The sequence below is a fragment of the Callithrix jacchus genome, chromosome 14 (genome assembly GCF_049354715.1).
Source record: "Callithrix jacchus isolate 240 chromosome 14, calJac240_pri, whole genome shotgun sequence".
In the NCBI taxonomy this organism is placed as follows: Eukaryota; Metazoa; Chordata; class Mammalia; order Primates; family Cebidae; genus Callithrix; species Callithrix jacchus.
The window spans coordinates 22,052,610-22,079,492 of record NC_133515.1 but is presented as its reverse complement, the minus strand read 5'-3'; the positions used below and the strand labels follow the sequence as shown (position 1 = coordinate 22,079,492).

At 43.4% G+C, this 26,883-nt stretch overlaps 2 protein-coding genes and 1 long non-coding RNA gene across 4 annotated transcripts in view; 2 read left to right on the top strand and 1 right to left on the bottom strand.

The window, feature by feature from the left end:
- TTL (tubulin tyrosine ligase) overlaps positions 1 to 13,908 on the top strand; it is a 35,444-nt gene extending 21,536 nt beyond the window's left edge. The window contains exons 6-7 of one of the 2 annotated variants that reach the window (XM_002757502.5): positions 6,194 to 6,337; positions 10,314 to 13,908. In XM_002757502.5, the coding sequence (XP_002757548.1) occupies positions 6,194 to 6,337; positions 10,314 to 10,428 (259 nt within the window). In that variant the 3' untranslated portion in view covers positions 10,429 to 13,908. The remainder of the gene's footprint in view (positions 1 to 6,193; positions 6,338 to 10,313) is intronic. The other variant, XM_008980280.4, reaches the window with a different exon arrangement.
- The window catches only part of LOC103787838 (uncharacterized), a 28,639-nt gene extending 7,100 nt beyond the window's left edge, over positions 1 to 21,539 (bottom strand). Inside the window, exon 1 of the long non-coding RNA XR_013526385.1 lies at positions 21,317 to 21,539. This is a non-coding gene — a long non-coding RNA (uncharacterized LOC103787838). The remainder of the gene's footprint in view (positions 1 to 21,316) is intronic.
- A 76-nt stretch (positions 21,540 to 21,615) lies between these two features.
- POLR1B (RNA polymerase I subunit B) overlaps positions 21,616 to 26,883 on the top strand; it is a 38,292-nt gene continuing 33,024 nt past the window's right edge. Inside the window, exons 1-3 of the mRNA XM_008980279.6 lie at positions 21,616 to 21,824; positions 26,141 to 26,308; positions 26,528 to 26,674. Of these exons, the coding sequence (XP_008978527.3) occupies positions 21,648 to 21,824; positions 26,141 to 26,308; positions 26,528 to 26,674 (492 nt within the window). The 5' untranslated portion in view covers positions 21,616 to 21,647. The remainder of the gene's footprint in view (positions 21,825 to 26,140; positions 26,309 to 26,527; positions 26,675 to 26,883) is intronic.

Below are 26,883 nucleotides of genomic sequence, written 5' to 3'. Positions count from 1 at the left end.
CATAGTTTTCATTTCCATTTTATTAAAATATTTTCTAATTTCCCTTATGATTTTATCTTTGATTCATGTGATTTAAAAATTTTTGTTCAATATCCAAATATTACATCAGGAAGATACTTTATTTTCATCTTTAAAAGTTTACAAGGTTTGTTCCATAGCCCAGAATGTGGTCTTTTGGTAATGTTCCATGTGCACTAAAAGAATGTGTATTTGGCTGTTGTTGGGCAGAGTGTTCTTTTTTACTTTTATTTTTTATTTTGAGGCAAGGTCTTAACTTTGTTTCCCAGGCTGGAATGCAGTGGCACAAACATGGTTTGCTGTAGCCTTAACCTCCTGGGCTCAAGTGATCCTCCTGCCTCAGCCCTCTAAGTAACTGGGACTACAGGTGTATGCCACCATACCCACCTAATTTTTGTACATTTTTTGTAGAGACAGGGTTTTGCCATGTTGCCCAAGCTGGTCTTGAATTCCTGGGCTCAAGCAGTTCTCCCATCTTGGCCTCCCAAAGCGCTGGGATTACAAACGTGAGCCACTGCACCTGGCCGTGTTCTGCTTGTTTTATTTATTACTCTTGTTCTTAGCCAAAAGGCTGAGAATCGATGCTTGTTCTGTTTATTGTTGAAAGGAGAGTCATTGAAGTCTCCCTTGGGTAATTATGGATTTGTATATGTCTTCTTTCAGTTTTATCTGTTTTTGCTTCATGTCTTTTGATGATCTTTTGTTAGATGCATTTATATTTAGGATTGTTATCTCTTCTTTGGGAATTGACCCTTTTATCATTATGTAATTTGTCTTTATCTCTGGTAGTATTTCTTTTCTCTTTTTTTTTTGAGATGGTCTGGCTCTATTGCCCAGGCTGGAGTGCAGTAGCATGATCTTGGCAAACTGCAACCTCTGCCTCCCAGGCTCAAGCCATCCTCCCACCTCAGCCTCCTGAGCTACTGGGACTGCAGGCACAGGCTATCATGCCCAGCTAATTTTTGTATTTTTTTTTTAGAGACAGGGTTTCACCATATTGCTGGTCTTGAACTCCTGGGTTCAAGCAATCTACGCACCTCAGCCTCCCACTGGCCATGCCCAGCCAGTATTTCTTATTTATTTATCTAATTTTTATATAACCAATCTGGCTTTCTTTTGATTAATGTTTTCAATTTTTCTGTTGAGTGTTTGGCTCCCTGTCTTTTTTTTTTTCTTTTCTTTTTTTAGTGCTTGCTCTAGGTATTACAGTATACATATTAATTATTTCACAGCTTTCTTAAAGTTAGTAATTTACCAGTTAAAGTGCAAAAACTTTATAACACAGTTCACTAAATCTTCCCCTCTATGTTATAGTTACATGTATATATCTACACATTGACATCTTTACCACATAATGTTATTTTTGCTATCAAATATATATATATTTGCACAGGTATGATAGATTATCAGGTTGGATTCTTTTTAAACTATAAAACCCTATACTGGCTATAAGAAACCCAAACTCTACTGGCTATAAGAAACCCACTTTATAAAAGGAGAAAAATATTCTTTTATATTTACCCAGCTACTACTTTTGTTCTTCCTTCAGTTCCGAAGTTCTGAGTTTCTCTCTGGTATCATTTCCCTTGAAACTTAAGCATTTCTTTTAGAGCTTTTATATTTACCCATATACTTCCTTAAATTTTAAAGTTCTGAGTTTCTCTGTTAAGCATTTCTTTTAAAACAGTTTTGCTGCTGATAAATCTTCTTAATTTTCTCTCATCTGAGAATATGTTTATTTCACTGTCTTCCTGAAGGGTATTTTCACTGGATTGATAGAAATCTATGGCATTGTGTATCATTTTCTCACTCCATGGTTGTACTCATTCTTTTCTTCTGATATCTTTGTTTGCTAATCCTTTCTTCATCTATGAAAACCTATTAGACATTTTTAAAAGGTAAAAGCTTTTAAGCTGCTGTTAAACTCACCTATTGAGTTCTTGAGTTTACTTAGTGTGGTTTTTAATTCTGAAACTTCCATTTGTTTCCTTTTTTCTTTTTTTTTTTAACTTCTTGGAGTATATCTTTTTTTCATATTGTAGTTGTCTTATGAAATTCTCCCACTTGCCTCATATTTTCTTGAACATAACGGCAGTTCTTTAACGTCCATATCTGATAACTCCAAAATCTGGATTACAAATGGCAGAGTAACTGCTAATTTAGAAATCTATTTCCAGAGCACATATCCTTAAAAAACAAAGACAAAATATATATATTTTTGAGACAGAGTCTCCCTCTATCACCCAGGCCGGAGTGCAGTGGCACCATCTCAGCTCACTGCAACCTCTGCCTCCCCAAGGTTTACTTAAGTGGCTGAGGCAGGAGAATTGCTTGAACCCAGGAGGTGGAGGTTGCAATGAACTGAGATCACATCAGTACACTCTAGCCTGGGCAACAAAGCAAGACTCCATTTCGGAAATCAGTCAGTCAATCAATCAGGTGGCCGTTTATGTGAGGGTCTGTTCCTAGGATCTCCAGTCTGTCCCATTGTTCTACCATCCACCATGTCAATGCTATCCTGCCATAATGAGTGAGACTTTTTCCTTGCTATATTGTCACGTAGAGCCAAGCAGAATAACTACAGGGCTTGGAGTCCCATTTCTGCAGGAAGTATAGGTGGTTGGAATTCTGACACCAGATAAACCAAGTTTGCTGGAAAAAGAATTCCTATTTTAGGCAAAAGCTTCATTGGAAGTTTGCGGCACCCCCTCCACATTGTTCAGTGCTGTTCAGAGTGTTGCTGCTGTGGTGCTGCTATAAATGCTCCTGGCAGCTCTCAGGTTTTCTTTCTTTCCAGCTAGCCTTCCCCTAACTTCCCACTCCAGCCAAAAAAAAGATGTACTGTATAAAGTCTCTGATGATGGATAAAAATCCTTTAAAGTGAATTATTAATATTGAGCTTTCAGCAAGTAAAAAAAATTAAGTTTTGATTTGGTTCTGATTCTCAGTTTTTCCTTTATATGTTGGAATGTAATGCTTCTTTCAATTTTATTTTATTTTTGAGACAGAGTCTTGCTCTATCACCAAGACTGAAATGCAGTGACACGATCTCAGATCACTGCAACCTTCCCCTCCCAGGTTCGAGTGATTCTCTTGCCTCAGCCTCTTGACTAGCTGGGCCTACAGGCATGTGCCACTATGCCCCAGTAATTTTTTGTATTTTTAGTAGAGACGGGGTTTCACCATGTTGGCCAGGCTGGTTTTGAACTCCTGACCTCAAGTGATTTGCCCACCTCGGCCTCCCAAAGTGCTAGGATTACAGGCATGAGCTACCATACCCGGCCTCAATTTTATATTTTATTTTTTTTTCTCTCTCTTTTTTTTACCACAAGCATCTGTTAAACTTTTTAATCTTCCTTAATTATAATATTTTAAAGAATACTTTAATTAAAACAGGCTGGGTGTGGCAGCTCAAGCCTGTAATCCCAGCACTTGGGAGGCGGAGGCAGGTGGATCACTTGACCCCAGGAGTTCAAGACCAGCCTGGGCAATATGACGAAACTCTGTCTCTACAAGATACAAAAAAATTAGCCAGGTGTGATGGTACATGCATGTAGTCCCAGCTATTCAGTAGGCCAAAACCAGAGGATTGCTTGAGCTTGAGGCGGTCAAAGCTGACTACAGTGAGCCATGATTGGGCCACTGCACTTCAGCCTGGGCAACAGAGTGACAGAGTCCTGCTTGTTTTTGGAGATAGGGTCTCGCTCTGTTCCCCAGGCTGGAATACAATGGTGTGATCTCTGCTCACTGCAACCTCCACTCCCAGGTTGAAGCGATTCTCCTGTTTCAGCCTCCTGAGTTTCTGGGATTACAGGCATGTGCCACCATGCCCAACTAATTTTTTTAAGTGGAGAGTCAGGGTTCCACCATGTTGTCCAGGCTGGTCTCAAACTCCTGACCTCAAGCGATCCACCTGCCTCAGCCTCCCAAATGTGCTGGGATTACAGGTGTGAGCCACCTCGCCTAGCCAAGAACATTTTAATTAAAGCAAAAGTTAAGGATATTCTTGTGTAGAACAGATTTTTTGTTTTTTGTTTTTTTGAGACAGAGTTTCGCTCTTGTTACCCAGGCTGGAGTGCAATGGCACCATCTCGGCTCACCGCAACCTTCGCCTCCTGGATTCAAGCAATTCTCCTGCCTCAGCCTCTTCAGTAGCTGGGACTACAGGCACGCGCCACCATGCCCAGCTAATGTTTGTATTTTTAGTAGAGATGGTGTTTCACCTTGTTGACCAGGATGGTCTCGATCTCTTGACCTCGTGATCCACCTGCCTCGGCCTCCCAATGTGCTGGGATTGTAGGCGTGAGCCACCGCACCTGGCTGATTTTTTTTTTTAATGTGATGTGTTCTTGTCAATTCAGGTTGAATATGAATGGGAGAAGAAATTTTTTTTTTTTGAGATGGGGTCTCGCTATGCTGCCCAGGCTGGAGTCCAGTGGCTATTCACAGGTGTGATGCCACTACTGATCAGCATAGATTCACTAAGTTCGCAATGCCAAACTTAGTGCAGATACCCAATCGGCATAGTGCCCTACAGCACAGAACTCCTGAGCTCAAGCGATCCTCCCACCTCAGCCTCCCAAGTAGTTGGGACTACAGGCATGTGACCAGCGAGAGAAGAAATTTTTATTATAATTAGTTTTAAAATGGCTTATCTTAAAAGAACCATTTAAACCAAAATAGTTTTTAAAGGTTTAAATGTATCTATTAAAATGTTTTTCTTTTTAGGAAAAAAGAAAAGGAGATTGAAGGTTGTGAGGGGCTGAGGGAGGATTGACCTTGTCTCCAAGTCCACAAAGGCCTCAGTTCTTTATTAAAGTCAGGAGTCAAAACCTACATCTAGAGCTACATCTTAGCACCTTAGAATTAGTTACACGTATGCCAGTTCCCTGTATCTTTGTCTTTGTTTTTTTTGTTTTTTGTTTTGAGACAAGAGTTTTGCTCTAGCCGAGGCTGGAGTGAAGTGGCCCAATCTCACCTCACTGCAGCTGCAACCTCCGCCCCCTGTATTCAAGTGATTCTCCTGCCTCAGCCTCCAGATTATCTGGGATTATAGGTGCCCGCCACCACTCCTGGCTAATTTTTGTGTTTTTAGTAAAGACAGAGTTTCACCACGTTGGCCAGGCTGCTCTCTAACTCCTGACCTCAGGTTATCCGCCCGCCTTGGCCTCCCAAAGAACTATGATTATAGGCATGAGCTACTGTGCCGTCGGCCCCTGTATCTTTTTCCTTCCAAATATCCAGCTGTCTAGGACAGTTATCTCTGGTAACCCTGGAGTCATTGTAGCACATTTTATTTACTGAGATAAATGTTTTGTTCCAGGATTCAGTTGGGTGAAAAATCAGGGACGATCTTTATAAAACAGAAATGGCATAGGTTTTCTGGAATGGTTGTAGATGAGAGGTATTTATTATTTCTCAATAATAGATGTATGGTTATCATAATGAAATATACTTGTTCATAAGAGTAACATTTATTAAATGCTTTTTAGATTCCAGTAGTTACGACAAGTTCCTTATGTAATTATCTCATTGAACAATCACTTGTCTAAGATTTTGGGCTGACCTGAGACCTCATGTACTTGTTCATTATATTTCTGAGATTCACTATCAACTTTTTTCTGTCACTAAAATCCCGCCATTTTTCCATTTATTGGTGCTAATAATACTTCTACATTTCAACATTTAGTTTCAACATGTATAGTTCTTAAATTTTTTAATCAGCAATAATTTGGCATTAGAACTGGAACTAGTGAAATCATGAGGTCAGCTTTTTTTTTTTTTTTTTTTTTTTCAAATCCTGCCCTTCACCAAATGGCAGTCCATTCTTTACATGGCAGAGATACATGGAAATGTTTTATGTGTTATAAACAAACATGGCAGCAGCTCAGCTGTTGGAGGAATCTTCATTTATAGAGACCACGGTGACCAGGCACTTTGCTTCTTCAGACATAGGAAAGCAGCTTTTGCCTTGAAGAACACGAGTGGCTGCAGTTTTCTAACAAATGCGTGTTAAGTAACATTCTCTTGAATAACCTATTGGTAATAAGCCGAAAAGAGAGAAGTCAAAGCTGGTATTTGTATTTATCTCATGTAAAATCTGTCAAGCTCACCTCATGTCTTCCTTTTTTGGCCACCCTGTTCTAATGAGCATTCCCCCCCGCCGACCTCACAGGAACTGCCTCCTGAGCGTGGAACCTGCCATTAGCACCAAGCACCTCCCTTACCAGAGCTTCCAGCTCTTCGGCTTTGACTTCATGGTGGATGCGGAGCTGAAGGTGTGGCTTATTGAGGTCAACGGTGCCCCTGCTTGTGCTCAGTAAGCCTGCATGTCATTGTGTTTTCACAAGTGGGAAGTTGATTCTGCTGTTGGAATAGTCTGTGGGTGCAACTGTAGATGCTTTGACTGCTGTAAGGGAGGCAGCCACAGTGATAGGAGACCCTTGTTGAGGACTCTGTCTGGCAGGGGGCTTTGCTAAGTCCATTTCCTTTCTCATTTTTCCATGTATTGTCAGCAGATAGGATAGTGCAATGGCCATGCCTATAATCCCAACACTTTGGAAGGTCAAGGCAGGTAGATTATCTGAGCCCAGGAGTTCAAGACCAGCCTAGTCAACAGGACAAAACCCCATCTCTACAAAAAAATACAAATTAGTTAGGCATGGTGGTATGTGCCTACAGTCCCAGCTGCTCAGGAGGCTGAGGTGGGAGGATCACTTGAGCCCGGGAGGTTGAGGCTGCAAGGAGCCATGGTCAGGCCACTGCACTGCAGCCTAGGCAACAGGGCGAGACCCTGTCTCGAAAGAAAACAGTAAGTAAGCAGATAGCCTGTGCTCAGGTGGGTGGGAGATACCATGAGAGTGTTAAAGCTCATTACTGCCAGAGAGACCCATGTGACAAGCGGAGTCAGCAGGATCCTATGATGTGGCCACCCAGAAGTTCAGCAGCTCCTGAGGCAGGAAGGAGTCGAGAAGGCATCTTAGACATGGTGGATCTGGAGCTGGGGTGCAAGAAGAGGGGTTGGCTGCACCAAAAGGCGGTAGCGAGAGTCTTCTGAAAGGGGTGCAGTGTCCTACAGGTCCTCGCCCTGTCCTGGGCTCTGTGCAGGTCTGGGAGATGCCCAGAGGAACAGAACCTCCTGAGAACCTGCCCTCCAGAACTTCTGCTCCTCTTGGGAGAAGCCTGGCTGTAGCATGAGTGTCACGGAGTCATGAAGGAAGAAGGAAGTTAAGTGGGGACCTTCTGTGGAAGGCCTTACATGTCAGGGAAAGTCACTCAGACTCAATTTGCTTGTGCTGCGGGTTCTTCTGAAGATCCACGTTTATCACATCAAGACCCTTTTGTGGTTCCCATCTACATCTTGAAGAAATTGAGTGATTTTTCAAAATGTTTAAGACAGAGTCCTGTACCTGCAAGAGACAGCGTCAACACACAAGTTGTTCTTTGGTTAGAAGCTAGGCCTTTGCCATTGCCGGATGGTTGTGACGGGATGATTCATCTTGTTCATTGGTCACTGTAGCCGATAAGTGCTTATTAGGTGCTGCCTACCTGGCCAGGCTCTGTACAAGGCCATGAGTTCAGAGTGGGGAGCAAAGAGACACAGTCCCTACCCTTCATGGGGAGAGACTGGGCAGACAGAGACCAGGCAGATGTCAATTACAAACGAGGACAAGTGCTTTAATAGAGAACAAAAGATGTTGAGAGACAATGTAACTGAGCCAAGGGTGCATGATGGGAAGTGAGGTTGGACTGAGATCTGAAGGCGGAATGCAAGTTAGATGAGCTAAGGGCGGAAGAAGGCAGGGCCCTGCACCTTTTGTCACTGCATTGACAGTGCCCAGTCTCACCTGCTGTCCTTTCCATCAGGGATTTGGCCCTGCATGGTGCTCTAGAGCTTACCCTCCTCCCACTCCTGTCCTCTCATCTGGCTCATTTACATTGTCACCTTTTTCCCTCTCTGCTGCATAGTTCCCATCAACATATGCATTCCCAGTGGATTTTCCCAATTATTCAAAAAGATGTCCTCCCCTGATGCCACATCCTGTTCTAATGATCATGCCTTCTCCAGTTCCCTTCACAGCCAAGCTCTGGAGAGTACCTTCTGCACAGCTGTCTTCTCTTCCTCTGTTTCCATCCATGCTCTGGTCCATTCCAGGCTGGCTTCCATCCTTATTGCCCCACAAAAACTGTTCTTTGCAGGTCCCCAGCCAAGTCCTTATTGCCACCTCCAGCAGTCTCTTTCTGTCCCCACCTCCTTGGACCCATCAGCAGCATTCGAGTCAGCTGACAGCCCTCACTGAGCTGCTCTCCTGTCGTGGGTGGGCACTTGGTGCTGGGCAGGCTTGCCTGGGGAGGTGTGGGCAAGCTGGGCTCCATCTTCCTCATCCAGTGCCTCCGGTCTTGGGCCTGTGTGTTCAGCTCCTCTTTCTCTATGTTATCTCATCGAACTTCATGGTTTTAAAATAACCAGATTACATCACAGCCCAGAGATGCATACTAGTATCTGCATCAGCCTTCCCTGCCAGAATGTCCTCCTACCTACCTCCCAGACTTTTTGATCTCAGTGGCTACCTGCTGTCCCCCTTAGATCCTAAGCTGGAACTTGACAGTGATCCTGCCTCTGCCTTCCCTTCCTCTCAGGTCCTGTCCATCAGGGCCCTGTGGGTTCTGCCTCCAGCCTCTGGAGTCCTCTGCCCTCCGTTTGCACTGCCATCACCCTTGCACAGGTCATCTTCCACCATAACGAAGGCTTTGGCACAGAGCCTCCTAACTGGGGTCTACTTCTGCTCTTGCCCCAATGAAATCCATCCTCCCAGAGCAGCCAGTGTGTAAAGTGGACACCAGACCATGCCATTCTCCAGACTTCCCATTACACCAGGGACACAAACCAGACTCCTCCCTCCACCTGCAAGGCCACTGCCTTACCCACCTCTCCAGCTTCACCCTAAGCCACCATTTCCCTTGATTGCTCTTATCTGCAGTGGACCTTTGTGATTTGTTACCTATGTGTGGAATCCCCACCACCATTACCACCACCACCAACAACCACCACCACCAGTCTTAACATGGTTGGCTTCTGCTTTACCAAAAGAACATCTTGAGGAAGCTTTCTGTGAACAGCTATCTCTTTCTCTAGCCAGAGCCTTTGCAGTTTCCTTCATTAGACTAACTGCCATCAAACTAACTCATCAGAAGAAACTGTGTGTGTGTATTTCTACCCTGTCATCCATTATCCGTCTGCCTTCTATTCATCCCTGGGTCTTGGCTTAGCCGTCACTGAAGAGTCTTCCCCTGTCACTGGGGAGTCTTCTTCAGTGTCCCTTCAATTATGCTGAGTTGGTCCTTTTCCTGGGTAGGGCCCACCCCTCCATGTAATGCAGGATGGCTCTTACATGCTCTTGAAGTTGCCTGCCTTCCCTGCCAGTTGTCTGTCTTGTTCACCTGCAAGGCCTTTCATCAGTGTTTGCTGAGGGAATGCTTTATCTTCATGCAAAGCCTTCTGTAGCATTTGTATATAGAGGGGCAACCAGTTTTAGAAATGTGGTCATGAAAAAACAAAAACAGGAAAAACTGCCAGGCATGGTCCCAAGTGAATTGGCTTATACCTATAATCCCAGCACTTTGGGAGGCCGAGATGAGAGGGTTGCTTGAGTTCAGGAGTTCAAGAGCAGCATGGGCAACATAGCATCGTGGACATAGCCATTTCCAGTGTCTTCCCACCCCCAGACGTGGAGCAGCTGCAGACCCAGCCAGCTGCCTTCATCAAGCTGTGACGCAGGGGCACTCCCAGCTGCCTTGGAAAAAGCACGGGGTCCTGCTACAGGGGACGGTGAAATGACTGGATTGCTTTTTATCCAGCCACAGCAGGGGAAAGGAAGGCAACTCGCAAAGATGGGATGGAAGAAGGCACGTGAGCAGAGGAGGCGACTCTCAAAGAGGGGGTTACTCAGGGGACTTCCTAGGTGGAGCTCTTGGCAATTCCGTTGAGACTTTTGAAAACTTAAGTAAATGCTCTGAGAAGAGAACAAAATATTCTCCCCATCTCTACAAAAAGTTAAAAAATTAGCTGGGCATGGTAGTGCACACCTGTAGTGGCAGCTACTTCGGAGGCTTAGGTGGGAGGATCCCTTGAGCCAAGGAATTTGAGGCTGCAGTGAGCCATGATTGCATTACTGCACACCAACTTGGGAAACAGAGCAAAACCCCGTTTCAAAAACAAACGAAAAACAATGATTTCTTTTTTTGCTTGCACTTTGATGAATGTCCTCAATGATGATATTTAAAACACCTTTCAGGAAGCTCTATGCAGAACTGTGCCAGGGCATCGTGGACATAGCCATTTCCAGTGTCTTCCCACCCCCAGACGTGGAGCAGCTGCAGACCCAGCCAGCTGCCTTCATCAAGCTGTGATGCAGGGGCACTCCCAGCTGCCTTGGAAAAAGCACGGGGTCCTGCTACAGGGGACGGTGAAATGACTGGATTGCTCTTTATCCAGCCACAGCAGGGGAAAGAAAGGCAACTCGCTAAGATGGGATGGAAGAAGGCACGTGAGCAGAGGAGGCGACTCTCAAAGAGGGGGTTGCTCAGGGGACTTCCTGGGTGGAGCTCTAGGCAATGCCGTTGAGACTTTTGAAAACTTAAGTAAATGTCTCTGAGAAGAGAACAAAATATTCTTCTTGTGGGTGAAAGCAGGGATTTGTCTTTTTATGTTCTCATCCTTTAAAACAACTTTGTACACAAAGGCAGCCTTGTGAGCAGAGCCCCTTCCCCTCTCCCTGGGAACAGTAGGGCATTGGGACCTCTAGTCGGTGCCTCCCACCCACTGCAGCCCTAGTGCCTTAGCTCCATGCCTGGCTGCAGCCCTGCTGCTCTGGACCATGGATTGGACTTCAGAGCATTTTGGAAGTTGCCTGCGTGTTCCCAGCCCATCCCCTTCATAACACTCTGCCACACCAAGCTCCGGACAAGCATGCACCAATAGTACTTAGTTTTGTGCTGGGCGCTGGCCTCTCGGCAAAGGTGGTCGCTCATCACCTTCCTGATGGCGTTTGGTCAGTCACCTGTCAGGGTTTGTGCGTGCTGGTCCCCAAACAGCATATGCTGCTCTAAGTCTGCTCTCTGCATGTTTTAGAAACAAAGCGGCAAGTCTACCCTGAACCTGTAAGCATCAAATAAGCATGAGAGAGAAAAAACATGGTATGCTGCTTTACTTGATAGGTTGAATTTGGTAGGTCTTTCATAATATGATGATTCAGTTTTTTCTTTGTTTTAACCAGAATTCTAAATGCAAGTTTGCCGAGTTCCCTTTTTTTTTAACTTTTGTAAAAACCTCTCTGAGGATCAGGAGACAGTAAAATTCCACTCCCCAAGTGGCCCTGCCCCAGACACAGGTTGCTTTCCCTCTTTTTGTTCTTCTTGTGCCCCAGGCACTTTCTGCAGTAGCTAGAGGGGCAGGTTTCCTTCCAGGAAGGATTCTGAGTTCCTGTGCCTGTAGGCATCAGGAGTATATATATATCCTGCCTGAATGTCCTCTAGAATGGGAAAAAAAGTGATTTCAGCTCCACACAGGGTCCTGTGAGTCTCAACAAATGTTTACTGTTAGAAATGGCTTCCACTTACTTGATTGACTAATACTTTGTAGGCTTTTCAGGAGGCCACATCACTAGCAGTAGGAAGAACAAGATGTCATTTGTGTTCAGTGTGAGCTGAGTAATCAGGCCTTTCCTAGAGTATCCTGGAAATCACAGCGACCCATTGAAAACCGCACTCCTCCCCAGAACGTGGCATGTCCTTTCTTTATGCCTGTGTGCAATGATGATAGACGTTATTTCATAGGTGCGGCACTAGTTGATAGGATGTTAGGGCATTACCTTGGGGTAAAGTGGAGAGGGTCCCAAGTGAATGGGCTCTCATGGGATTTGGGAATTACAGTATAAATGTCCCAAGGGTTACCCAGAATACAGATTTAAAAGTTTGCCTGTAGAGCAAAATAAAACAGTCAGTTTTAATTATTAATACTTGAGGCCCAATGCAGCTAATGGGTTGGTGTTTGGGAACTTCTGAGAAGGGAGTGAAGTCTCATCAGATCCTGGGAAGATGTATACCCAGTTAGAATGTGTAGGGTGCTGGGTTCCTGGCAAGTCTAGGGGGAGCTGGTGACAGGGAAAGCACAGACATTTTTGTAATACTGTCACATGCTAACACAGGTTTGTAATTATCTTTTGGACCCAAATTACAGTGACAGAGATAAGAATTCAGATGTTAGGAAGTCTGTGAATCTTGATGGATTTTCTAAGAAACCTGAATCAATGGCATATATATTAGGGAATTAAGACTTTAAGAAAAGAAAAAGTTATTCCTTATTCCTCATATGGCTTCCAATAAGTATCTTATATACTTATTTCTTTTTTTAAAATATTAAAAAACATTTTTTTAAATTACATTATTTTTTATAGAGACGTGATCTCACTATGTTGTCCAGGCTGGAGTACAGTGGCTATTTGCAGTTGCAATCATACCACACTGCAGCCTCGAATTTCTGGGCTTGAGTGATTCTCCCATCTCAGCCTCCTGGGTAGCTGGGACTACGGGTGCATACCACCAAGCCTGGCTTTTTTTATTTCTGGTCATGTGGAATGGCTGGTTCTGAACTGTTCCATTCCCTTCCATGATGTCCTTGACACATTAGGTCATGCCTGGCTCCCAGTCAGGCTTCATATTTTTGGTCCATGTAAGCGCTACCCGTTGCTGGGGGAGGAGCTATTGTTTATTTGGCAATGTCAGTTGCAATCATGGTTCTGTCATTTGACTGCACAGTATCAGAGGAGCCTGTTAACCTCTCTGTGCCTTAGTTTCTTAGCCCATGAAAAAGATCATTGCCTGACCCAGGGACTACCTCAAGGGCTTTTGATGAAGACAAATGACAGTAGGAAGACGCAAAGCCTTTAATACCAAGGTTCTCAACACTGACTACATGCTGGAATGACTTGTGAAGTTTTTAAAAAATGTTGGTGCCCCCCAAAAAAAAAAAAAAGAAAGTTGGTGCCCACTTTTCCCCACTCCTCCTGGTCAATTAAATCAGAACCTCAAACAGCAACATACTTTCAGATGCTTTGAGCCACTGCTTGAGAAGGAAGGACACACACATTATTACCTTGGAAGAATTGCATAAGGCCTATGACTTTAAAAAACATTCTTGGAAACACAAGCATTTCTTTAAGAATGACCAGATATTGCCATATGTATTTATGGTGCAAGCAAATGTTGTCTAAGCAGTTTCTCTGTTTGCTTGTCATAGCAGCATTTGGAAACTCGAACATGCATTCATTTATGTAAATAGCTTATGAAGCTTTGACAACAAATGTAAACAGATGAAATTATAAATCTGCTAAGTATGTATTAAGGTTATTAATTATTGAAAGTCCCCTTGCCCCACACTCAACTCCTATGGCAATTATGAACTCCATTTTACCAAGAACATTTAAGTGCCTCAGCATCTCTATAATGTAGTGGAGCAGGTGCTGGCATAGGTACCAGCTGACATGTGTGTCACTAGCTCTGTGGGATGATTGCCACATACATGGAACACCTGGGAGTGCTGGAATTGTACTGGGACTGAAGCTACAAAGTGTTTTCATTCACAGTGGAGGCTGTGGCAAGCAGGAGGAGGTCCAGCCCTCTTGCGGGTGTGGTGAGAGGCTCTACTAGCAAAGACATGGGTGCCAGAGTGGGTTCCATGTGGCATGTGGGTGCTGTAGAGAAAATTCAATGATGTACATGACTGACCCTGGACACAAAATCTGTACTGGAGAGGAAATGACTGCTGAAGTAAGGCAACTGTATGAATATTTAAAATGCCTGAAACACTAAAGTAAAGTAATGATATTTCAAGTGTTTTTGTGCCCTTTGGTTCTTGTTGACTGTCCCTAGGATATCACTGGTCATTTAAATTCACCACATAATTAGCCGGGTGTGGTGGTACATGCCTATTGTCCCAGCTACTCGGAGGCTGATGTGGGAGGATCGCTTGAGGCTCTAGTGTGAGGCTGCAGTGAGCCATGTTCACACCACTATACCCTAGCATGGGTAATGGAGCGAGACCCTGTCTAAAAATAAATAAATAAATAAAAATCCATGATGCCATTACTCAGGGGTAAATAGACTTGCTGTAAAAGACCAGACAGTAAATCTGCTAGGCTTTGCAAGCCATATAGGGTCTCTGTTGTGTACTTTTTTTCTCCAACTCTTAAAAAATACAAAAACTCTTCTTAGCTCTTAGGCCATATAAAAGCAAGCCAAATGTGTCAGTAATTTGCTGACCCCAGGATGTTACCCGATACATAAATGAAGAGATTGTCCTTCAAAACTGAGGACCTGCTCAGTGAAGCACTGAGACAGTTTCAGCTGCCAGAGTCCCAGCCCATCGTTTCTCATGTGTCTTGCGTATTGTCTGCATCATGATACAATTTGTTAAGTGGGGCCTGTAGTTGTGAAGGAGAGTTGTACGTGTATCACACCTGGGGTGGAGCTGCAAAGGCTTCTGAAGTCAGGCTGCTTCATACAGCCAGACAGCCAAGAAGTTCTTACAAAGCATTTCACTGAGGCCAGGTTTTTAAATATCTACAAACCTCACACACTTCAGGTGCTTAGTCTTGTGGATAGAGTTTCATTAATGCAAATTGTCATTAACCTGTAACTTCTTGTGCCATAAGGCTGAATGCTTTGGACATCTTTCCCTTGTATGGCTGGCCTGCCTTCTGTGGCTGCTTCTACTTCATAAATTTACCTCTGGCACAGAGGAGGTTTCCATGCCAGAAGGCCTGGTATAAGCACCTCACTCTGAACAGGTTTCACATACAGGATGACACATTCCCACTGGACCCAGCAGAGACTGTATGTGCAGGGTGCAGGGGGCAAGCAGACATGGACTTAGGCAGGCAGCTACTTAGGAGCCTGAGGGTTGACAGGTCCAAAGCCTTTGGAGGACTTCTCTTAAAGACTGGACCCACTTGCTGTCAGTAACTGTACCTTCTTAACTTTAAGTTCTCCCATAGCCCAGAGGTGTAGTAATATTAAAAAGGTGTTTTCCCCAAAGCATCCCTCCATATCTTAGTTTATTTTGTATTGCCGTAACAGAATGCTACAGAGAAGTGTATTTGGCTCACAGTTCTAGAGGATGAGAAGTCTGATATTAAGGGGTCATATCTGGTGAGGGCCTTCTTGCTGCCTCATAGCATGGCACAAGGCATCACATGGCAAGAGAGAAAGGGAGTCTAACTCATCCTTTCACCAGCAGCCCACTCCTGTGACAACTCACTTCTGGGATAACATCATTAATTTATTAATGAGAGGAGCACTCTGATAAACTAATAATCACCTCTTACAAGTCCCACCTCTCAACAGTATTGTAATAGAGATGAACTTTCCAACACATTTACTGTGGGGAACACATTCAAACCATAGCAATCCCTAAAGGCAAAGGAAAATGAACTGCTGTCCAATGCAGTACTTAGTAGCACAACTTAAAGACTGTTGCAAGCATAATTCCTTTTAAAACTCAGGAGAGGACATCAGTAGGAATAATAAAGTAAGAACCTCTGAAAACCCTTTCTTCCTTAAAGCAATGACAACACTAGCAAAACTGTCTAGACATTAACCAGAGGCTTGCAGCCATCCATTTATTCAAGAAAAGGGTTGCATCTGGGTAAGAAGAGGTTTCTGACATTTTAATACAACCTATTCACACTCCCCCTTTCCCAAGCTCCACAACAGCCTTGGCCACACAATCATGGTGACATCCAGCAACCGAGCCACCACTGTAGGGCTCAGAAGGGGACTGGAGCTCCTCCAAAGCCTCATTACCAGGGAATTGCCATTTGACCTTTTTGGTAGTTCCAGGTAAGTGTCAACTCCTAGGTCTTGTCTTCATTTGATGTGACTAAGAGGTTACCCAGTGTGAACAACCTTTTCCCTGGGTGCATTTGTCAGAAAAAATCAACAGCAATTCTTTAACATCTCAACTTCCTAAGGTGGCTGGAAGTAACATTTGGAACAAACAAACTGACAAAAGACTTAGAAGGAAAAGCTGGGAATGAGATGTCAATAAGATGTTTCGAGAAGCTTCAACCTATTCCTAAGGATACAGAGGCCACGCCTGTGTATGGCTGTGCACATGCCCAAAGAGACCTGAGAATTGTCTAGCTCTCACATCTGTCTGACCTTAAGGGTCTGCGCAAGCAGAAAGAGAGGACAGAAGCGGAGGAAGGGTGGGGAGGAAGAAAAGTAGGAAGAAGTGAAAGAGAGAGAGGAGGAAGGAAAAAAAAGGCAAGCAGAAAGAGGGAAAGGGAGGGAAAGAGGGAGGGAGGAAGGAAGGAAAGGAAGGAGGGAGAGAGGGAAATTTATAAAAGGGAGGGAGGGTGGGAAGTTTATAAAATAGAACCAAGTAGAAATTTTGGAGTTGCAAAGTACAAAAATATGAATGAAAAATTTACTTGACAAGTTTAAAAAAGGTTTGAACTGGTAAAAGAAGGAATCAGTGAATTAGAATTTGAGATGATCCTGTCTGAGGAACAGAAAAAAAAAAAACCAGCAAAGAAAAATGATCAGTACTTCAGAGACCTGTCAGACACCATCAAACATACCAATGTACATATAATATGAGTCGTAGAATGGAGAAGTGACAGAGAGGGAATGGGATAAAATATATTGGAAGAAACAGTGACCAAAACTTTTCCATTTTGATGAAAAACATTAAAGTAAATCCAAGAAGCTCAAAAAATTCTAAGTAGGAAAGACTCAGAGTCCACCTCAAGACACACCAGCCACTAAGAAAATAATTTTAAATATATAGTAAAAAAAACAAGACAAATATTACACTTAAAAAATATCTATTTAAGAAAAGAGAAGGAAGCAATGAAAAAATGGAGAAAAAAGAGGCATAGGAAACAAACAGTAAAATGGTAGCTAAATCCTGCCTTATCAGTAATTTGATTAAATGCAGATGAATTCAGCACTCCAATCAGAGGGTAGAGATTGGCAAATTGATTTTTTTTAAATCATGATCCAACTATGTGCTAGCTACAAAAAAACACACTTCATTTTATTTTTATTATTTAGAGACAGAGTCTTGCTCGGTTGCCTAGTTTGGAGTGCCGTGGTGTAATGATAGCTCACTACAGCCTCAAACTTCTGGGTTCAAGTAATTTTCCCACCTCAGCCACCCAAGTAGCTGCAACTATGGGTGCTTACCACCATACTTGGCTAATTTAAAACAATTTTTTTTTAGAGATAGGGCCTGACTTATTTCAAAACTTGCCTGGCTATCATTTCACATAATGATCTCCAGTTCCATCCATGTTGTTGCAAGTGACAGGATCTTATTCTTTTTATGGTTGAACAGTACTCCATTGTGTATAAGCACTATGTATTTTTTCAGCCATTCATCTGCTAATGGACACTTAGATTGCTTCCAAATCTTGGGTACTGTAAACAAGACTACAATCAACATAGGAGTGCAGATATCTCTTTAAAAAATTTTTTTAGAGATAGTGTTGTACTATGTTTCTCTGGCTGGTCTTGAACTCCTGGCCTCAGGCAATCCTCCTGTCTCAATCTCTCCTAAGTAGCTGGGATTACAGGCATCAGTCAATACATCTGGCAAAACACACTTTAGATTCAAAAACACAAATAGCTTGAAAGTAAAATGATGGGAAAAGATACATCATGCAAGCAGTAACTCAAAGAACTGGAGTGGCTATACTAATATTAGACAAAATAGGCTTTAAGAAAAAAGTTGTTCCCACAGACAAAGAAGGACTTTTTTTTATATAGTTCCAACTTATATTTTAGATTCAGGAGGTACATGTGCAGGTTTGTTACATGGGTCCTGAGGCTGGGGTACCGATCCCATTGCCTAAGTAGTGAGCATAGTACCCAATAGTTAGCTTTCCAGTCCTTGCTCCCCTTCCTCCCTTCTCCCTCTTGTAGTCTTTCTCCCTCTTGTAGTCCTTAGTGTCTCTTGTTGCTAGCTTTGTGTCCATGTGTATCTAATGTTTGGCTCCCACTTATAAATGAGACCATGTGGTATTTGGTTTTCTATTCTTGGGTTATTTCACTTAGGATAATGGCCTCCAGCTCCATCCATGTTACTGCAAAGGACATAGTTCCATTCTTTTTATGGCTGCACAGTATTCCACTGTGTGTGTGTGTGTGTGTGTGTGTGTGTGTGTGTGTATCACATTTTCTTTATCCAATCCACCGCTGATGGGCAGCTAGGTTGATTCCGTGCCTTTGCTATTGTGAATAGCACTGTGATAAACATATAGGTGCATGTGTCTTTCTGGTAGAAAGAATTGTTTTATTTTGGATATATACCCAGTAATGGGAGGCTGGGTCAAATGGTAGCTCTGTTTTTTTATTTTTGTTTTTTTGATGGAGTCTCGCTCTATCACCCAAGCTGGAGTGCAGTGGTGCTATCTGGTCTCACTGCAACCTCTGCCTCCTAGGTTTAAGTGATTCTCCTGCCTCAGCCTCCTGAGTAGCTGGGACTACAGGTGTGTGCCACCATGCCCAGCTAATTTTTGTATTTTTAGTAGAGACAGGTTTCACCATGTTGGCTAGGCTGGTCTCGAACTCCTGACCTCAGGTGATCTACCCACCTCAGCTTCCCAAAGTGCTAGAATTACAGGTGTGAGCCACCATGCCTGGCTGCTCCATTTTAAATTCTTTGAGAAATCCCCAAACTTCTTTCCACAGTGGCTCAACCAATGTACATTCCTACCAGCAGTGTATTAGCATTCTCTTTTTTCCCACAGCCTCTCCAGCATCTGTTGTTTTTTGACTTTTTAATAATAGCTATTCTGACTGGTGTGAGATGATATTTCGCTATGGTTTTGATTCGCATTTCTCTGATGATTAGTGATGATGAACATTTTTTCATGTTTCCTGGCCACTTGTATGTCAAGGACATTTTAGATCGATAAAGGGATCAATCCATTAGGAAAATATGACAATGATAAACATATGCACCAAGCAATACAGCCTAAAGATACATGAAGTAAAAACTGAGAGAACTGAAGGAAGAAACAGGCAATTTAACTACAATAGTTGGAATCCTCAAAACTCCATTTCAGTAATAACTGGAGAAACTAGGCAGATCAACAACAAAATAGAAAAATACAATAAACCAACTAGACTTGACAAATATCTGCAAGGCACTCCACCCAACAGCAGCAAAATACACATCCTTCTCAAGTGCACATGGAACATTCTCTGGGGTAGATCATGTGCTAGGCTATAAAAACAAGTCTCAGTAAATTTAAAAGAATTGAAGTCGTACTATACATGTTTTCTATGTTGGAATAAAATCAGAAATCAATAACAAATTTTGTTAATTTCTGTATTAATGAAGAAATATACAAGTAAGAAGGTCAGACTAATAACAATTCCTTTTTTTTTTCCTTTTTTACCTACAAAGCATGAAAATCTTTTTTTTTTTTTTTTTTTTTCCTGAGACGGAGTCTCGCTCTGTCGCCCAGGCTGGAGTACAGTGGCACAATCTCAGCTCTGCCTCTGCAAACTCTGCCTCCCAGGTTCAAGTGGTTCTCCTGCCTCAGCCTCCCGAGTAGCTGGGACTAGAGGTGTGCACCACCACACCTGGCTAATTTTTTGTATTTTTAGTAGAGACGGGGTTTCACCGTGTTAGCCACAATGGTCTCAATCTCCTGACCTCGTGATCCTCTCATCTCAGCCTCCCAAAGTGTTGGGATTGCAGGTGTATTATTAGTCGTGCCTGGCCCGACTAATAATAATTCCTTTAAAACTTCCCACAGGGAAAAGCCCAGGACCAGATGGCAAGGAATTAACACCAATATTTCACAGACTTTCCTAAAAAATAGAAGAGAAGGAAATAATCCTCAGCTAACTTTATGACTTCACTCTTAATACTCTGATACTAAAACCAGACAAAGATGTCACAAGAAAAGTAAATAGCATACCAATAGTCTCTTAGGAATACAAATAGAAAAAATCTTCAACAAAATACTAGTCAACCAAATCCAGGAACATAGGAAAAGGATTATACATTATGACTTATCCTAAGATTACAATGTTTGGAATAACACATGTTCTTTTGTAAGTGGGAGCTAGGCTGGGGGTGATGGCTCACACCTGTAATCTCAGTACTTTAGGAGGCCAAGGTGGGCAGATCACATGAGGCCAAGAGTTTGAGTCCAGTCTGGGCAACGTGGTTAAATCTCATCTTTATTAAAAATACAAGAATTAGCTGGGCATGGTGGCGCATACCTGTAATCCCAGCTACTCTGATGGCTGAGGCACAAGAATCACTTGAACTTGAGAAAAGGAGGTTGCAGTGAGCCAAGTTCATACCACTACTCTCCAGCCTGGGTGGCAGAGCAAGACCCTGTCTCAAAAAAAAATTAAATTAAAAAGTGGAAGCTAAACATTGGGTACACATGGACATAAAGATGGAACAGCAGACACTGGGGACTACTAGAGCAGTGAGAGAAGCAGGGGAGCAAAGGTTTAAAACTACTTATTGGATACAAAACTACCTATTGGAACTTGGGTGACAGGTTCAACCGTGTCCCAGACCTCAGCATCACGCAATATACATTTGTAACAAACTTGCACAGGTACCCCTGATTCTAAAATAAACGTTGAGAAGGGGAAAAAAGAATGCAAAGCTTGTTTAACTTACAAAATTTACTTAATATACCACTTTAGTAGAAAAAAGGAGCAAAAAGCACATGATCATTTCAATATACACTGAAAAAGCATTTGGCAATAACACTCTTGGGAAGAAAACCTCTCAACAAACTAGAAATAAATTACTTTCTCAACTTGATAAAGAGCATCTTTGGAAAAACCCACAGCCTACATCATATTAATGGTGATGTGAATGCTCCAGTTGGGAGCTTTCTTCCAACATCAGGCACAAAACAAGTATATTTATTCTTGTCCCTTCAACATTGTACTAAATGTTGGACGCCCCCCTACCACAGCCTCTCCATCTGAGACCGCCCGACCCCTACCCCACCTCCTTCCCCGGGCCTCCCCCAGGACTCCAGTCCAGACGATGCGGGGAGGTTAGCGGGCCCGACCTTGGCCTTCCAGGGGTGAGCCTCGCGATTTAGGAGTTGGGTAAAGAGCCCGGGGCCCGGCATCCGATTTTTCATTGAAACAACGACTTTGTCCGGATGACTCCCCAGGGTCGGCATCAGCGTGGGACTTGGAACAGGTTAAGGGACCGGATAGATGGGAACCTGAGAAGACCGCTTACCTCCAATCCTAATTGACTGAGCCAATGAGAGCCAAAGAGGTCACACGCTCAACTGGGTGAGGAGTGGGTTTCGCCTTCTTTAGCAGAGGAGGGAGATGCGTGGAGCGGAAGATGGGAGAAGGGGCGGACCCGCCACGCTCTGGCTGGATACAGCTTTAACCGGCCCGTTCACTCGACGGTTTTGGTTCTACGTCGACCCCATAAAAACCGTAGGGCCTAGGGCGGGCGGAACAAGAGGGAACTACATTTCCCAGCAGGCTGCGGAAGCGGGACTCCGGCCACTACTTCCGGCGCGTACTGAGCGACGGGTGTTAGGTGTGCAAGTAGCCGCATGGATCCCTGCAGCCGGTGGCGAAACCTTCCCAATGGGCCTAGCCTAAAGCACTTGACCGACCCGTCTTATGGAATCCCGCGGGAACAGCAAAAGGCAGCGTTGCAGGAGCTGACGCGGGCTCATGTGGAGTCCTTCAACTATGCTGTGCACGAGGGTCTCGGCCTCGCGGTGCAGGTGAGTGCGGCATCCACTGGCGCCCTTGCCGCGGAGAGACCAAGCTCGAGGCTGGCGGGCGAGAGGGGCCAGGCGGAGCTGGAGGAGGGAGGGGCGGGGGTGAGGTCTGGGCCTTGTGGGGCGCGGGCGGTGACAGGGTCCCAGAGAAATGGCTCAGAGGCCACAGTGTGACCCAAAATGCGTTTGCTCCTTGATCCTGACAGGCTCAGAGGGTAAGCGGGAGAGCACACGTGTTGAACAAGACGCAGAGCTGGGCCTCGTGGAACGTGTATTCGAGTCGTCTAAGAGATGTATTCGTGATTTCTGGATTGAAAAGTGATTGCGAACCATAGTTTCTTGTTGGATAGTTTCTGGGTTCTGTGAGAGTGAGGAAATGGCTTATTGGGGGTGTGCTTCCCAACCATTCACAATGCACATGCCTTTGTATCACTTGAAGACACCTCTCCAAAACGTACCTCAAAATATTCTGAACGTATTTGTAGGTACAGTGTAATGTACAAGGTTATCCTTCAGTTTCCTTTTCTTAGAGCTTTAAAGAGAGAAACTACTCATTTGTTCTGAATTAAGTAGGTGCTAAAGAAGGTATAAATGAGTCGTAAAGGCAAGATTGAATCGAAAAGTGTAATAGCATTACTAGCGTAGGGTAATGGTAGCAGAATTGAGGTGAGGATGGTGGGGGAAAGTTTCGTTTAGTAAGTATCCCCAGTGTCTCTAGGCACTAGGCTCTGAGGATGTGAAGGCCGCAGTCCCGTGTAAGAGACAGTTCATACATTTAAGTGGTCCCTGTCGTGTTTTGGGGTTAAAGGAGTGAAGATAGGAAAGTAGTCCATGCCAATACGCGAGCACTGCTCTGTCAAGGGATTTTATGGGCTACTGTGGGAGCATATAGGCAGCGCAACTAGTCCAGGAGTTTGAGAAAAGGCAGGATTAGATGAGTTCAAGAGGTGAGAAACATGCATTCCGTCCAGGGGAAGAGTAGAGCAGAGTCACATGCTTAGGGGACCCTACCTGTGGTTTTGTTGTGTAAGATTTGTGTTGTGAGAGATACGGGTAGAGATAATGTGAAGAGCTTTGATTGCCAGTCTGATACTTGAACTCTATTCCGCAAATAATACGGGAGGCATTAAAATTTATTTTTTGGGAAGACAAGAGTGGTGGGGATATTTGTATGTATTGTGCCTGGATTCTTAGAGTATCATGTCTGTGAGAAAAAATACCTAATTAAAAGTTAATTAGACCAGGTACAGTGGCTCACACCTGTAATCCCAGGACTTTCGGAGGCCGAGGCAGAACGATGGCTTGAGCCAGGATTTCAAGACCAGCTTGGGTAACATAGTGAAACCTCGTCCTCTGTAAAAGTTAAAAGATAGCAGGGCATGGTGGTGGGCACATGTGGTCCCAGTTACTTAGGAGGCTGAGGTGGGAGGCTAACTTGAGCCCAGGAATTCAAGGCTGCAATGAGCTATGATTGTGCCACTGCACTCCAGCTGGGGTAACAGAGCGAGACCTTGTCTTTAAAAAAAAGATAATCAAATTGAGAAATTTTAGAAAAGCACTAATTCGGGCCGGGCGCAGTGGCTCACGCCTGTAATCCCAGCACTTTGGGAGGCCGAGGCAGGTTGATCACGAGGTCAAGAGATCGAGACCATCCTGGTCAAAATGGTGAAACCCCGTCTCTACTAAAGATACAAAAAATTAGCTGAGCATGGTGGCACATGCCTGTAATCCCAGCTACTCAGGAGGCTGAGGCAGGAGAATTGCCTGAACCCAGGAGGCGGAGGTTGCGGTGAGCCTAGATCGCGCCATTGCACTCCAGCCTGGGTAGCAAAAGTGAAACTCCATCTCAAAAATCAATCAATCAATCAATCAATAAACCAATTGATTGGGTGTGGTGGCTTTTGCCTGTAATCCCAGCACTTTGTGAGGCTGAGGCAGGCGGATCACTTGAGGTCAATCAAGAGTTCCAGACCAGCCTGGTCAACACAGTGAAACCCTGTCTCTACTAAAAATACAAAAATTAGCCGGGCATGGTGGCACATGTCTGTATTCCCAGCTACTTGGGAGGCCGAGGCACGAGAACCGCTTGAACCCTGGAAGTGGAGGTTGCAGTAAGCTAAGATTGCACCACTGCACTCCAGCCTGGGCGACAGAGCAAGGCTCTGTCTCAAAAATAAATAAATAAACAGAAATAAAAATAAACCAATTGTATGTTAACATTTTTATGAAAATCATTTTTCAGAGCAAAAAAGAAATTAGATGAATTGCATTATTAAAAATCTTTTTAATGTCTGGCTTAATGAAAAGACAGCTGGATTCTCATGTCTGCTTCTGCATTCAGCTCCTTGTGATACATTGTTTTGGTTGAAGTAGATGAAGAAAATTTGGCCCTGCACAGAAAATAATGTCACAACTTATCTAGGACTGTAATAATAACATATTTGAAAATGTTCTGTAAAACACAGTAAAGTAAATGACTACTATTTATAAAGCCAAGGGGAAAAAAAAGTTTTATCATATTTTTATGTACTTACAAAATGTAATTTTGCCTACTTTCTTTGGAGTGAATTCCTCTTGTGAGTCAGAATTTATGGGTCTGTCTTTTCAAAATATTTTCAAAATACAATTGATTTTTATTACTTGGGGAGTCTATCTTTGCAAATTTACCCACTCACTAAAATTTACTTGTACTGCAAAAGCACCGTGCCCAGAAGCAGTGAAAAAGTTGAGTTGTTCAGTATCCATTTTTCCAGCTGAGATCCAACAAGGTGATGCTCGGCCTTCTTGTTTTAAGTTTATAAACTATAAACAGGGGTCATCTTCACTATTATTTAGTGCCTTCTTTGTGCTTTTTGTTGGGGATTTTATTGTTTAAAATGGCCCCCAAGCAAAGTATTAAAGTTCTGTATAAAGTTCCTATCCCACAAGCTGTGCCTTTTGGGGATAATATTAATACATGCATTTAACATAGGCTTTTTTCAAGCCTGAGTTAGGGACTCAGTAATATATATTAAATAGGCTGCCTTTAAACAGAAACATACATAATGCGAGATTGTGTGTTGATTAGTTGATGAAATGTGACCAGAGGCTTACAGGAAGCTACCCATGTATTTACCCTAGGAGCAGTGGTTCAGTATTGGCTAATTCAGTGTTTATGGCAACTGTATAGAACATAACATTGTGAATGACAACAATTCACTGTATTTAGATCTAAATAGTGCAGCTGTGTCTTGAGAAAGCAAATCCTGTAATCTTTCTTTTTTTAAACTAATACTCCATTCTTTTTTTTTTTGAGACAAGATCTACTTTGTCACCCAGGCTGGAATGAAGTGGCATGATTATAGCTCACTGCAGCCTCGACCTTCCAGACTGAAGTGATCCTCCCACCTCAACTTCTCAAGTAGCTGGGACCACAGGCACACACCACTATGGCCAGCTAATTTTTTTATTTTTATTTCTTTGTAGAGACAAGGTCTCCCTATGTGGCCCAGGCTGGTCTCGAACTCCTGGGCTCAAGTAGTCCCCTGCCTCAGTTTCCCAAATATTGGGATTACAGGTGTGAGCCACTGCACCTGGCTTTTTTTTTTTTTTAATAAAATATGAAATTCTAAAATAATACCAGCTTTAGATAAAATTTAAATATTTAGAAAAGGTCAGTTAACTCTCGTGAGGGTGGAGAACCTCATTGGTATTCTTTCTTGGCTCCATTCTTTTCATTCTCATTATTCTAAGACTAAGGCTAGGAGGTTGCCTGCAATGAATATGTAGGAGAGCTTGGTGACCCCTCTTCCTCAGAACAGCAAAGCTTCCTCCACAGAGTGGTGCAAAGAAGTAACTTCTGTGGAAGGGGAAACCCCCGCTGGCCACCATCTTTTCCTTTTCATGGCTCTGGCTCCAGTATGAAGTAACCATTGTACATTAAGCATCTAGTCTTAAGTCCTAAAGGTTGTTTCCATATCCTTGCTTTATTAGCAGCAGAGCTCATTTGTCTTGCTACACACATAGACAAGGTAAGAATACACAAGGCTCTTGGTTCGGAGAACAGGAGCTTTGTTCTGTTCATAGCTGTATCCTTAGAGCCTGCTACAGTCTCTGACACATAGTAGGTACTCAAATAAAATCTTGAGCTAATAATACATTGTGGCTTTATGCATTTAGTGAAGTTATAAGTAGAATGGAGGTAGCCTTAACTGTCTTTTAGGTGTGTCATGGTAGCATCACAGGTACCAGTGTTTGTAGAACATGTAAGATTTGGAAGAGTCTTAGAGAAAAAGTGCCTTGGAAATGCAAACAGTTTAATACTGTGAATTGCATTTCAGGCTATACCTCCCTTCGAATTTGCTTTCAAAGATCAACGTATCTCTTTCACTATTCTGGATGCTGTTATCAGTCCACCTACAGTTCCAAAAGGGACCATCTGCAAAGAGGCCAGTGTTTATCCAGCAGAATGCCGGGGCCGAAGGAGTACCTATCGTGGGAAGTTGACAGTGAGTACCCTCACAATGCACATATTTGGGACTAGGGCAGGTGCCTAATAAAGTTTATGCCAGAAATTGCTTTCATGATGCTGTTGTCTAAGAGATCCCACCTTCTAAATCTAAGGCATAAAATCATTTAATTGATCTTCCTCATTCTTTGAAAATACTCATTTGTTTTCTCAGGTGCAGATATTTCTGTTAAGTAATTTTGTCTCTCATTTTTTTTAGGTCGATGTCAACTGGGCAGTGAATGGAATCTCAAAAGGAATCATTAAGCAGTCTCTGGGCTATGTTCCCATCATGGTGAAGTCCAAGCTTTGCAACTTACACAACCTTCCCCCACAAGCCCTCATTCAGCACCATGAGGAGGCAGAGGTAATCACGGACATCCAGGTGTGAGACAGTAGAGAAGGCCTGAGTTGGGAGTAGGAAGACAAGAAGTGTGTCAGTGGGGGCCACATTTTCTTTCTCTGCTCCAGTTTCTGGATAGGTGAAAGAGATATCAGTATCGTGCCTGCACGCAGGCTATGGCTCTGAATGGCATCAAATTAGACAGTATGAAAAAGTGGCTATAAAATTAGAGA